We start from the raw sequence: 12,797 nt of genomic DNA on the forward strand, positions 1-12,797 counted from the left end.
GTGACAACGGGAACAGAAAGTAGGGGACAGCTTGATAGCAGGAGAGAGAAAGCCAGGTTTAAATTCTGCAAAAGAGTTCCAGGGCTGAGTAGAAATTCCAAGTAGAAATAAATCTATGAATGAAACATAATTAAAATGGAGGACCTCCCCCTTCAAACAGAAACAATTCCCTGTCTTTTAAAATGTATGTAAACTGGGATTGGGGATACAAATCTGAGGGGATGAGGATTCTTGAGACTTATTGCTAACTAAACACCAACTGTTGTCCAGGCAAAGGGGACAACAGTGGCTATAAACAAGGCAAGATCATGTACAGAGTGCCAGACTGTTCTACAGTCATAGAGTCATATAGCACAGACACAGACCCTTCGGTCCAACCATGCCAAACACAATCCCAAACTAAACTAGTTTCACCTGCCTACTCCTGGCCCATATTCCTACCAGACCTTTTCCTATTAATGTATTTATCTAAATGTCTTATAAACATTGTGATTGTACCTAAATCCACCACCTCCTCGGAAAGTTCACTCCATACGGGTCCCACCGTCTGTGTAGAAATTGCCCCTTGTGCCTTTTTTAAATCTCTCTCCACTCACTTTAAAAACGTGCCCCTTAGATTTGAAATCCCCCACCCTAGGTAAAAGACACCTGCCATTAACTCAATCTATACCCCTCAGTACTTTATAAACTTCTTGCTTTGAATAAAAGGATTTGAATTTCCCCAACTTTTACATGGGGTGTCACAGTGGCTTGCACTGCAGCCTCACAGTGCCAGGGACCCGGGTTCAATTCCAGCCTCGGGTGTCTGTCTGTGTGGAGTTTGCACATTCTCCCCGTGTCTGCGTGGGTTTCCTCCCACAGTCCAAAGATAAGCAGGTTAGAGTAAACTGGCCATACTAAATTGTCCGTAGTGTTAGGTGCATTAGTCAGAGGGAAATGGGTCTGGGTGGGTTACTCTTCAGAGAGTGGGTGTGGATTTATTGGGCCAAAGGACCTGTTTCCACACTGTAGGAAATCTAATCTAAAATTTGACTTCAGATTGTTTTTATATCCAAAAAGTCCTCTGACACACAACTGAATGGTTTTCAACTTCACTTTAGATATACAGTGAGAGCGAGGTTAACAGGTCTTGGGACATAACTGTCCATTCCAACAGCGTTAAAAATCACACAATGGCAGGTTATAGTCTGGTGTGGTGTGATTTTTAACTTTGTCCACCCCAGTTCAACACCGGCTCCTCCACATCACGCCAACAACAGTATCTCCGGTGGTGTGGAGCGGGGATGGGGGATCTATTCTCTCTTGCAAAGAAAGAGATCAAAACTTTGGTAAAGTTGGAGGCGGAGCTTAAGGCGGAGCGAAATGTTGTCGTTCAGAGTGAGAATCGAACTGCCTTGTTAAAGTGCTGGGGAGGTTTAGTCCCTTGCGATGGGCAGACAGACAGAGAGAGAGAGAGAGAGAGAAAACTTCATTCAACACTGTTCCTGCAGCGTCCGGCAAAGGCTAATTGTGTGACGGTAGGAAAACGGTTTGACTTTTGCCAACTGACCTTTAACTTTGCAAAAGCCACCACATCAGGATTCTCAACGAAGGGTCTGGAAATGTAAAATTTCTGACACTCCTGTCCCATGTCAATGCAATGTGCACTGTTCTTCAGTCGCCAAGGGCGAGGGAGCCCTGGGCTGCCCTGTTTCACTCGTGGACCTAGCGGGCTGATGGACTAGTGGAGGCTTCACATCCAGCTATGTATTGGAGGGGTGAGGGATATCCTGTCCCGTTTTGATGCCTTCATGGGGGCACTTTCTGCCAATGCAGTCATTGGATGCCAATCCTTCTACCTGGTAACATTAGCACTATTTGGAGCGACCAATGCCATTTTATGGGATCTTCCTACTTTTCCCAGTCCTGGCACCGGATAACAACATGTTGCATTTGCATAGCACCTTTTAATGCAGCGAAGCATCCAGTGATGCTCTATGATCAGACAAGAAAAAAACTGACACCCAGACAAAGGAAAGACATTTTAGGTGACCAGGTATTAGATGGATTGGAAAGGAGATGATGGATGAAGATAAAGTTCCAGATTGGGGATTAGATCAAGGGGGAAGGCATGAGGTGGCCCATTTGTAGAGCCAAGGAAGTGGGGGGTGCACAAAGGCTAGAAATGGAGAAATACAGGAGAAGATATGGAGGGGGCAGAGGGATTTGAACGGGTGTTTATAAAATTGAGGAATCGGACCAGGATCCAACCTGAAACCTGTTTCAGATTTATCATTGATTCTACTGCCAGGAAAGATCATGTTTCCACGGAGGGAGTGCAATGAGGGTCCACCAGGCTTGTTTCTGGGATGGCTATAAGGAGAGATTGGCCAAATTCAACCTGCGTTCTCTAGAGTTTTGAAGAATGAAAGGTGATCTCATTGAAACCTACAAAATATATAACATGAGAGATGCAGGTAAGATATCTCCTCTGATTAGGGAGTTAAGAACCAGGGGACACAACTTAAAATTAGAGGGGGATGTCACTTAGATCCGAGGTCAGGAGAATTTATTTTTACTCAGAGGGTTTTGAACGGATGGAATTTTCTACCTCAGGGGGCTAAGGGAGCTTGGTTGTTGAGTCTGTTTAAGGTAGAGATTGATAGATTTCTGATTACTGGTGGTGTACATGGTAATGGGGATGGGTTGGGTAAAAGTGTTTGGTCAACCATATTCAGGCTGAATGGTAGCCATGATGTGGAGATGCCGGTGTTGGACTGGGATGGACAAAGTCAAAAGTCACACAACACCAGGTTATAGTCAACAGGTTTATTTAAAATCACAAGCTGTCTGAGTGTCGGCTCTTTGTCAGGTCATTGGCGGGGAGGGCTCAATGGGCTAAATGACCTACTCCTGTTCCTATGTTCTTCTGTCTTGTTCTGAATGAGGCATTTAGTCACTGAACTATTGCAACAGCCCTAACCTCACTGCAACCTGTGGCATCCATCCGCAAATCTGATAGCTTTGCAACAAAGCTTCTTTCACGAATATTAAACCATTCTCAGGTTTGATTTTGAGCAAGTTCAGGATTAAATAGAGTGTGCGACCTCGGGTTAATTTAGAGTTGATGGTCCAGGTTATTGAAGATCTCTGCACCTCTGCAGAGTGAATGTGGGAGAAGATGATAGCTATGCGAAATAAGTAACAGACTCTGCAACGAAGTTTGTGTGAGTTCCTTTGTTCGATTTGTTAATTAGGTTTGAAGTTGAACCCTGAATCATAGATACATTGTCTTCTAATAAGAGTGATTGCAACTTGAAACTGTGCGCATCTGACCACACTATGGGTGTATTTTAACTTTGCCTGATAGTGGGAATTGGGCAATTTTGGACAAGTCATTCTTCCAACATTCCTTGCAATATGAATGGAAATCAGGAGGAGTATATAATGAGCATGCTGTAACCAAAATTGCCAATCTTACACGACCAGCCAAAGGAGAGATTGTTCCCCTTATTTTGTATCGACTATATATTGGTCAGAGTGTCATTCAGGTACACTGAAAAGGAGTTTGGGGACATTTATATTGACTCGGCTTCAGTAAGCTGATTACCAGCAATGCGTTGCATTTCTAACAGTCAGCAAGGGTTGTGATGTGAAATACAACGTAGTACACAGATAAAGTTCCTAGCTTATCAATAAAAAAAATCATCATTGCAAATGTTTAGTGGATTAACCCTTTAAGATTGGCGAGAGTGGCAGAACCATGCAGTACCATATAATACCTCTTCATTACACAGGAACAGGAGTGGATCTTGATTCCAGATCACAGCTCATCATCTACTTCAATGTCAACTTTTTTTCGGTATCTAAAAATCTATTGGTCTCTGTATTGAATAGATTCAATCTTCTCAAAACTTGCTAAGACTCAATAACTGAACTTCTACAGCCCTCTGGGCTAGAGTGGTCCAAAGATTCACCACCGTGAAGACGTTTCTCCTTACCTCCTTGTCCATTAATCTGTGACTCTGTCCCCTACTCCTATACCATCATATAGCCAGGGGGATGTGTCCTTTCTGCATCTACCCTGCAGAGCCCTGTAAGAATTTTCAATGCTTCAAGGAGACCACCTTCTCAACACTAGAGAAAACATGCCCAGTCTCCTCAGTGTCTCCACATAGGGCACCCCAGGAATTGGAACTTCTGCTGTAGTCCCTCTATGGCAAGTAAATCTTTCATTAGGCAGGAAGACCAAAACTGGACATAATACTCCAGGAACAGTCTCAATGAGGCCCAATGCATTTGCAGCAACACTTCGTACATGATACGCAAACAATGCATTATCAGAGTTTAGTTGAAAGAGTAAGAAAAGGTTTATCTTTATCTTAAAGGGATATGGGTTTCCAAGCTACATGCTGTAGGAATCCTGCAGACTTCCCTGGAGTCATAGAGATGTACAGTACGAAAACAGACCCTTCGGTCCAACTAGTCCATGCCGACCAGATATCCTAACCTAATCTAGTCCCATTTCCCAGCACTTGGCCCATATCCCTCTAAACCCTTCCTATTCAGGTGCCTTTTAAATGTTGTAATTGCATCAGCCTCCACCAATTCCTCTGGCCGCTCATTCCATACACGCACCACCCTCTATTTGAAAAGGTTGCCCCTTAGGTCCCTTTTATATCTTTCCCCTCCCACCCTAAACCTATGCTGTCTAGTTATGGACTCCCCCATCCTGGTGAAAGGACCTTGTCTATTTATCCTATCCATGCCCCTCATGATTTTATAAACCTCTATAAGGTCACCCCTCAGCCTCCAACGCTCCAGGTAAAACAGCCCCAGCCTGTTCAGCCTTTCCCTATAACTCAAACTCTCCAAACTTGGCAACCTAGGGCAGCACAGTGGCTAGCACTGCTGCCTCCACACAGTCTAGCCTTGGGCAACTGTCTGTGTGGAGTTTGCATATTCTCCCTGTGTCTGTGTGGGTTTCCTCCCACAGTCCAAAGATATGTAAGTTAGGTGATTTGGCCAGGCTAAATTGCCCAAAGTGTGAGGTGCATTAGTCAGAGGGGAAATGTGTCTGGGTGGGTTACTCTTCAGAAGGTTCATTGTGGACTGGTTGGGCCAAAGGGCCTGTTTCCACAATGTAGCTAATCTAATCTAAATCTTTTCTGAACCCTTTCAAGTTTCACAACATCCTTCTGATAGGAAGAAAACCAGAATTGCACGCAATATTCCAAAAGTGGCCTAACCAATGTCCTGTACAGCTGCAACATGACCAATCTGGTCCCATTTCCCAGCATTTGGCCAATTTGCCACGTGGGCGGCACTGTGGCACAGTGGTTAGCACTGCTGCCTCACAGCGCCAGAGATCTGGTTTCAATTCCTGCCTCAGGCGACTCTCTGTGTGGAGTTTGCACGTTCTCCCTGTGTCTGCGTGGGTTTCCTCCGGGTGCTCCGGTTTCCTCCCACACTCCAAAGATGTGCAGGTCAGGTGAATTGGCCATGCTAAATTGCCCATAGTGTTAGGTTAGGGGTATGGGTGGGTTGCGCTTCGGCGGGTGCGGTGTGGACTTGTTGGGCCGAAGGGCCTGTTTCCACACTGTAAGTAATCTAATTCTCTCTGAACCCTTCCTATCACTTGGAAAATATTTGATAATTTTGTGTTACCTGTCCTCATTCCTCCTCCCAAAATTTAGAACCTTTTCTGTCCCCTTCCATCCTGAAGACGAATAGCTATATTGTTGAGAGACTGGAAGACAGCCCCCCAGGTATGAGAATTATGTTATTTTGAGAGGACAGTGGTAAGGGTAGGTGGGATCATGAAGCATGATTTCTTAATTGCTTGTCATGGCTTTTAAAACTAAAACTCTTTTTCTGTTCTTTCCTAGATCTTTTCAGTCAGTCTGAAGCTGTGCAGGGGGATATCACAAGTTTAAATCTCAGTTGGATCTCCTGACTTACTGAAGGTCAACAGCTTTTGAGATACAGATTCCAGTGCTCTCAGAAATATCTCCAGCCATTGGTATGATCGATTTGTCAGGTTCTTGCAGGAGCTCTCCTCCTTTTTTCCTTTTTTTTACAAGAAATATTTATTTGTTCACGTGTTGCATTTACTGCCCGTAACTATTTGCCCTTGAGGAGGTGGTAGTGAGCTGCCTTCTTGAACTGCTGCAGTCCACCTGCTGTAGGTGGACCCACACTGTCATTAGAGGTGCAATTCTATTCAGCTCCTCAAGTCTGTTCTGTTATTCAATTAGATCACAATTGACCTGTATCCCGGCTTCACTGATCAGTATGTGTAATGTAAGGACTCCCGTTGTGCTGTTGGAAAGGGATTTTGACCCAAGTTCTGTGACTCGGAGGGGAACTTGCAGAGTGGTGGTGTTCCCATTGCTTCTGCTGCCCTTGTGCTTCCAGTTGGTCATGGTTTTGGAAGATACTGCAAAAGAGCCTTTGTGAGTTGTTGCAGTGTATCTAACAGTGTGCTTTATGTTCTCGGTTGCTCAGTGTGATCTCCAACATGGTTTGTGTTGATCTTTTAGTTCTGTAGCTTTGAATTCCTAGGTGTCTAAACTTCTCTCTCTTTTACCTCCTACAGAAAACTTCCTCCGTCTCTCTCTGACTGTCGCTCACATACCGAGTCTCTGGTAACTCAAGGGATGACCATCACCTACACAGCGCGAGTGGCTAATGTCCGCTTTTGCAGTTTTTCCAAACTGCTGGTTCTCTGGAAGGGAAGCATCTATAAACTCCTCTACAAAGAGTTCCTTGTCTTCTCCTTCATGTATGCAGTCCTGAGTGTTGCCTACAGGTTAGATACCATCCTGCAGGAGTTGTGTAACCTACCATGTGCCATCCACCGTTCCATCATGGCTTTTGAAGTCTGACCTGATGGTACTGAGCATCAAGGTAGAATCATGGGGTTGTAAGTGACTTGAGCAAACCCTGCCATGGGCTGTTTGAGTCCCCCTGAAGACCCAGTGCTCAGGAAGAGGCAAATTGTTGACCTTCTGGGTGATGCTGGAAGTGGAATGTTAGAAGGTGTGAGTTTGGATATGATTCCCCCTCATGTCCAAATAGCTCACTGATGCTCAACTATTACATGAAGAATGATTGTATTTTTTAAATACATTTCTGGGACTTGGGCATCGCTGGCTGCCCAGCATTGATAGCCCATCCCTATTTGCCCTTGATAAGGTGTGGGTGAGCTGCCTTCTTGAATCGCTGCAGCCCACTTGCTGTGGGTTGACCCACAATGCCGGTAGGGGGGAATTCCAGGATTTTGACCCAACAACTGTGAAGGAACGGCGGTATATTTCCAAGTTAGGATGGTGAGTGGCCTGGAGGGGAACTTGCAGATGGTGGTGTTCCCAAGTACCTGCTGCCCTTGTCCTTCTAGATGGAAGAGGTTGTGGGTTTAGAAGGTGCTCCCTCAGGATCTTTGGTGAAATTCAGTGTATGGGAATTAGAGGCAGTCGGAACACTGAGGGTGTGGGAGGGGAAGGCTTTTGGCATTTATTATACAGCTGCCCGTCAGAAATGATGCTGGGTCCACATCGATGAGCTTTTGAGGATGTGGGGAGCAGAGGAGGAAAGGGAGAGAGGGGGCTGCGAGATGCTTCAAATTCTTTTGCTCTCCCCTTCCTGATTGGAATGTGTCTGGAGGCTGAGAAAGATCTGCTCACCCTAATTGTTGCCTTGTGAACTTGGTGGGTTAACAAGAATGTCCGATCAAGAAACACCAGCATTTGGAACCAAATCGTTTCGATCTCCAGATAAAGCAGCAATATGCTCAAACAAGACTGAATCAACAAGGACATAAACTTACGCAGGTAAAGCCAGGATAAGTTTGGAATAAGTTAGGTTTGGAAGGTTTGGCTCTGTCACCATCAGCTCTCAGAAATGCTCTTCTCCCTGAACTACATTCAACTCTCCTCAAAATATGAGACGAAGTGAGGGTGCTTCCATTCCAGGTGAAAATTGGTCCTGGATGTTCTCAGAGTTTGGATGCAGAGATGTCTGAATTGTTTCCTAGGGGCCCGTTGACAGAAAATACATAGAGTGACATTACTACTATAAACATCAAATCCTGGAGATCACAGCGAGTCAAAGCAGCATTCTTGGAAAGACAGCAAGCTTTGAGTCTACATTACTCTTCATCAGAACAAATGAGATTGTTCATTGTTTATCACAGAATTATTACGGTACAGAAGGAGACCATTCAGCCCATCATAACTGCTGTGCTTTTATCACTGGTTATCAATTGTGTTTAATTATATACAAGTGGCATTAATTGGGATTTCACATCGAGTTTTAAAGCATGATGGGAGGCCCTTCAGCCTATCCTGTCCCTACTGGTAAGCTAGAGCACATACTAGGAGACACTGACTGAAACTGTGGTGTGGTTGAGTTAGGAGGCGGATGCTTGTAATTTTCCACACTGTAAATAAATGTAAGAATGGGTAAAAATAGCTCCAATACGACCCTTTGTAAATTGGCTTTCTAGAATTGAACAAGTTTGGGAAAAAAACATCAATGCAGAGGAGTATTGGAACGTTTCCCAAAAGAAATTGTTGGGGTAGATGCCATTTAAGGAACAGGTGCATACATGTTAGGTACAGAACAATGTTGAGACAGAGTGCACTGAGCAATGAGATTAGTTTTGGGTTGCTCTATGATGGGACTGAATAGTTTCCTCATATAAATGTCTTTGGTTGGAGGCTGGTAATGGAAAAATAGTAAATTTGGTTTAAAGTTTTCTTTTATTTATCGTTTCATTTTTATTGCTGCAAAAGGTTTGTGCTGATGGAAGAGCAGAAGAGATACTTTGAGAAACTGGCACTGTACTGCAATCACTATGCTAACCTAATCCCTATGGCTTTTGTACTTGGTAGGTTAACTCTTAATTTGTGTTCTTCTGTTTGCTTTATTCTTGTTCCCCCAACTTTTTTCCCAAATGTCTGGACACATCAGCTTGTCTGATCTCACCATCTGGTCTAAATCCTCTGGGCCTTGCTGTCCTGTAATTGGGAATAATTGGGAAGTAGATTGGAGATGGTCTCCGTTAATTAAAGGTTTGATTCCAAATTCCACCATTCCCAAATTCCCAAATGTTCTGGCCCGAGGTTCACCAGTTTGGGGCTTATTGTGAACAAGCCCTCTGTGACCTTTCACCCCTGCTCTTTATAAACTTCAGCAGCGACAACGTAACTCCACAGGAATTATCTTTACGGGTCTGCTATTGGGGAAGGTGGGCTAGTATTGTGGTGAGCGACAACACTACAATGACACTAAGACTGGATGTACTCACCATCCTCCTTAGCATTTAGAATCTCCAGATGTGTGATTGGCCATGGCAGCCATATTGGGCACAATATCCCTACCCCCTCTAATCATTCATAAATGTTATCCAGTGCACACTGCAGGAGCCTGATTTGGTCTCCCATCTGTCCCATGGAAGCTGGTATAAAGCCACAAGATATAGGAGCAGTATCCGGCTATTGCAACTGCTCCACCATTTGATCATGGTTGATATGTTTCTCAACCCCATTCTCCTGGCTTCTCCCTGGCTTCTTCCTGATGAAGAGCTCAGGCTCGAAATGTTGACTCTCCTGCTCCTCGGATGCTGCCTGACAGGCTGTGCTTTTCCAGCACCATACCTTTTGGCTTCTCCCTGTGACCCTTGATCTTTTTAGTGAACAAGAACATACGTATCTTAAAGATGCTCAATGACTTGGCCTCCCCAGTCTTCAGCGGCAATATGTTCCACAGATTGACCCCCCCCCCCCCCACAGCCGAGCTGAAGAAATTGCACATCATCTCAGTTCGAAAGGGCCATCCCTTCACTCTGAGGCTGTGCCCTCGGGTCCGAGTCTGTCCTACTGGTGGAAACACCATCTCCAGATCTACTCTATCATTGCTTTCAGAGCTTATGGCCAAGAGGAAGGAGTAGGTGAAAATAGGCTTCTTTGCTGCTGGTATTAGACTTCAGAATGGACCTCTCAAATTTTAAATTTAATGTTGATCTCGCTGTCTGTGCACTTTCTCTGCAGCTATAACATGGTATTCCTCGCTCTGTCCTATTATCTCTGTGTGGCACAATCTGCCTGTTCTGCACACAAAGGAAAACCTTTCACTCTACCTAGGTACATGTGACAACAATGAATCAAATCAAATCAAAATGATGAAGGTGGAGTCCCCTTTGTGAACTCCCTGTGGGCTATCAGAGAGAATTCCCCTCCTTCACAGGTAGATGTAGAATTCAAAAATGGAATTAATCTGCCATGGGTTGTCTGGGGGGGAGACACCCAATCGCAATCAAAGAATCATGTTATCCCTTGAAATTGATGGGGTACAAATAAATTTTGGCATCCGTACTCTCAGATGTTGCTGTGTAGCGTGGGTGACAGTAACGGGAGGTGCATTTACCCAAAAGCAATGAAGATTCTTTTGATAAGGCACCTTTTGAGCAAAAGGTCTAATTCCTGAGGGTAGTCCCCCTTGCCACGCCATGTTAGGGCACATGCAGTGGCTCAGATACAGAGTGAAGTTCTTTGTTCCTTCCAACCTAACCTTCCATCTCCAACCCCCACCCTCTACAGCTTGAGATATGATTTTGCTGGGGGGGAAAAAACCTCCAGTTCTTCAAGACCACTCCTCAATTGCCCCACAGGTGTCCTAGCCACATTGGCACCACAAGTAGCATACTAGGGGAGGCAGTGTCCTAGTAGTTGGACTGTTAATCCAAAGACCAGACAATGTTCTGGGGACCTGGGTTCAAATCCTGCCATGGCAGATGGTGGACTTTGAATTCACTAAAAAATCTGGAATTGTGAGTCTTATGGTGACCATGAATCCATTGCTGATTGCTGTAAAAACCCATCTGGTTTACTAATGTCCTTTAGGGAAGGAAGCTGCCATCTTTACCTGGTCCGGCCTACATGTGACTCCAGACCCACAGCAACATGGCTGACTCTCAACTGCCCTCTGGGCAAATAGGGATGGGCAATAAATATTGGGCCTAGACAGTGACGCCCTCACCCTGTGAATGAACTTTTTAAAAAATCCGCAAAAACAGAACAAATGGATCGTTCATCGCATTGCCATTTGTGAGAGCCCATGTTAAAGGTAGCTGTTGTATCAGACTCGGTAGTGGGATGATGGTGGTGTAATGGGAATGTCATCAGCTGATAAACCAGAAAAACCTGGGCAAATGTTCTGAGGAGATGGGTTCAAATCCTAGCATGGCAGATTAATTATCTGTAGTATAAATCTGTATGTGACTCCAGACAATGTAATGTCTGAAATGGCCGAGCAACACTCTCCATTCAAAAGCAATCAGGGATGTGCAAGACATTCCCAAGAAAGGCGAGAAACAAAAAAACAGATCCCGTGACTTTCCACACGAGGGAAGAAGTTTCACCTGGTAGGATAAATAGACAAAGTCTTTTCCCTGGGGTGGGGGAGTCCAGAACTAGAGGGCATAGGTTTAGGGTGAGAGGGGAAAGATATGAAAGAGACCTAAGGGGCAACTTTTTCACACAGAGAGTGCTACGTGTATGGAATGAGCTGCCAGAGGATGTGGTGGACGCTGGCACAATTGGAACATTTAAAAGGCATTGGATGGGTATATGAATAGGAAGGGTTTGGAGGGATATGGGCCAGGTGCTGGCAGGTGGGACTAGATTGGGTTGGGATATCTGGTCAGCATGGATGTGTTGGACTGAAGGGTCTGTTTCCGTGCTGTACCTCTCTATGACACTATGTCCTAGTGCCAACAGAAGTTGATGAATAATTGGGCATCAATAACTCAACTGAGGTGCAATCAACATTTACCAACTTATTTACTAATGTCCAGCTGTATAGTTTGCTCTGATTGCAGTAGATGCTTAGAATAATTGAAATAGAGACCATTTGGCCCATTTTGTCTATACTGACTCTTCAGTCTTGAGGCACTTACACCATAGTGGTTGATGGATCATTTTTCCTATCTTCTTTTCCCCCCCCACACCCCCCCAGGTTTTTATGTCACCCTTGTTGTAAACCGCTGGTGGAACCAATACACCAGTATCCCGCTCCCCGACCGGCTCATGTGTGTCATCTCGGGGAACGTGCATGGGGCGGATGAACGAGGCCGCATGCTGCGCCGGACGATGATGAGATACGCCAGCCTCTCTGCCCTCCTCATCCTCCGCTCAGTCAGCACTGCTGTCATCAAACGCTTCCCCACCATGGACCATGTCGTCGAGGCGGGTAAGGCGGGTGGCATCTTGGGGGCCCGGAATTGTGCCTCTGGAGTGGCCAACTGCGAATGTTGCTCCTTGTTATTTCAGGAGGGAAGGCGGGAGAGACAGAAACCTGCTGCATTTGAAGGACAATTGGCTAAAGATCCAGGGAGAAAAGATAATGTTTTACACATTGAAGAAATATTCCAAAGAAGGGTCACTGTACCTGAAACATTGACTCTGCTCTCTCTCTCTCTTTCTACAGATGCTGTCAGGACCTGCTGAGTTTCTCCAACAACTTTCGACTTTACATACTGTCTTGTGGTGATATTGAATGCCACAGTCTAAGTTTCTTTTAAATTGATTGTGGGATGTGGGCAAGGCCAACATTCTTCTCAATCAAGTGAAGTCTGCAATAGACACTCGGAACCTTGTTTAACGCAACTTTATTTTATCACATCACAACATGAGTCCTGAGGTCTGTCCATGGTGGATACTGCGTAAGCTTGCTGTGGTGGGTTTAGGGGGCAAAGGTTGGTGAGTGGGGGGCATGGAGTTAGCACTGAGTTAGGACTATTAAAGGACTAAGGGGTG

At 45.1% G+C, this 12,797-nt stretch overlaps 1 protein-coding gene across 2 annotated transcripts in view; it reads left to right on the forward strand.

Annotated features, from left to right (window-relative positions):
* The first annotated feature begins 1,437 nt into the window (after positions 1 to 1,437).
* best2 (bestrophin 2) overlaps positions 1,438 to 12,797 on the forward strand; it is a 36,830-nt gene continuing 25,470 nt past the window's right edge. For both annotated transcript variants that reach the window (XM_072564261.1, XM_072564262.1), the window contains exons 1-5: positions 1,438 to 1,517; positions 5,868 to 6,001; positions 6,578 to 6,790; positions 8,775 to 8,869; positions 11,998 to 12,231. In XM_072564261.1, coding sequence (XP_072420362.1) covers positions 6,639 to 6,790; positions 8,775 to 8,869; positions 11,998 to 12,231 — 481 coding nt within the window. In that variant the 5' untranslated portion in view covers positions 1,438 to 1,517; positions 5,868 to 6,001; positions 6,578 to 6,638. The remainder of the gene's footprint in view (positions 1,518 to 5,867; positions 6,002 to 6,577; positions 6,791 to 8,774; positions 8,870 to 11,997; positions 12,232 to 12,797) is intronic.

Source organism: Chiloscyllium punctatum, chromosome 46, assembly GCF_047496795.1.
Source record: "Chiloscyllium punctatum isolate Juve2018m chromosome 46, sChiPun1.3, whole genome shotgun sequence".
NCBI lineage: Eukaryota > Metazoa > Chordata > Chondrichthyes > Orectolobiformes > Hemiscylliidae > Chiloscyllium > Chiloscyllium punctatum.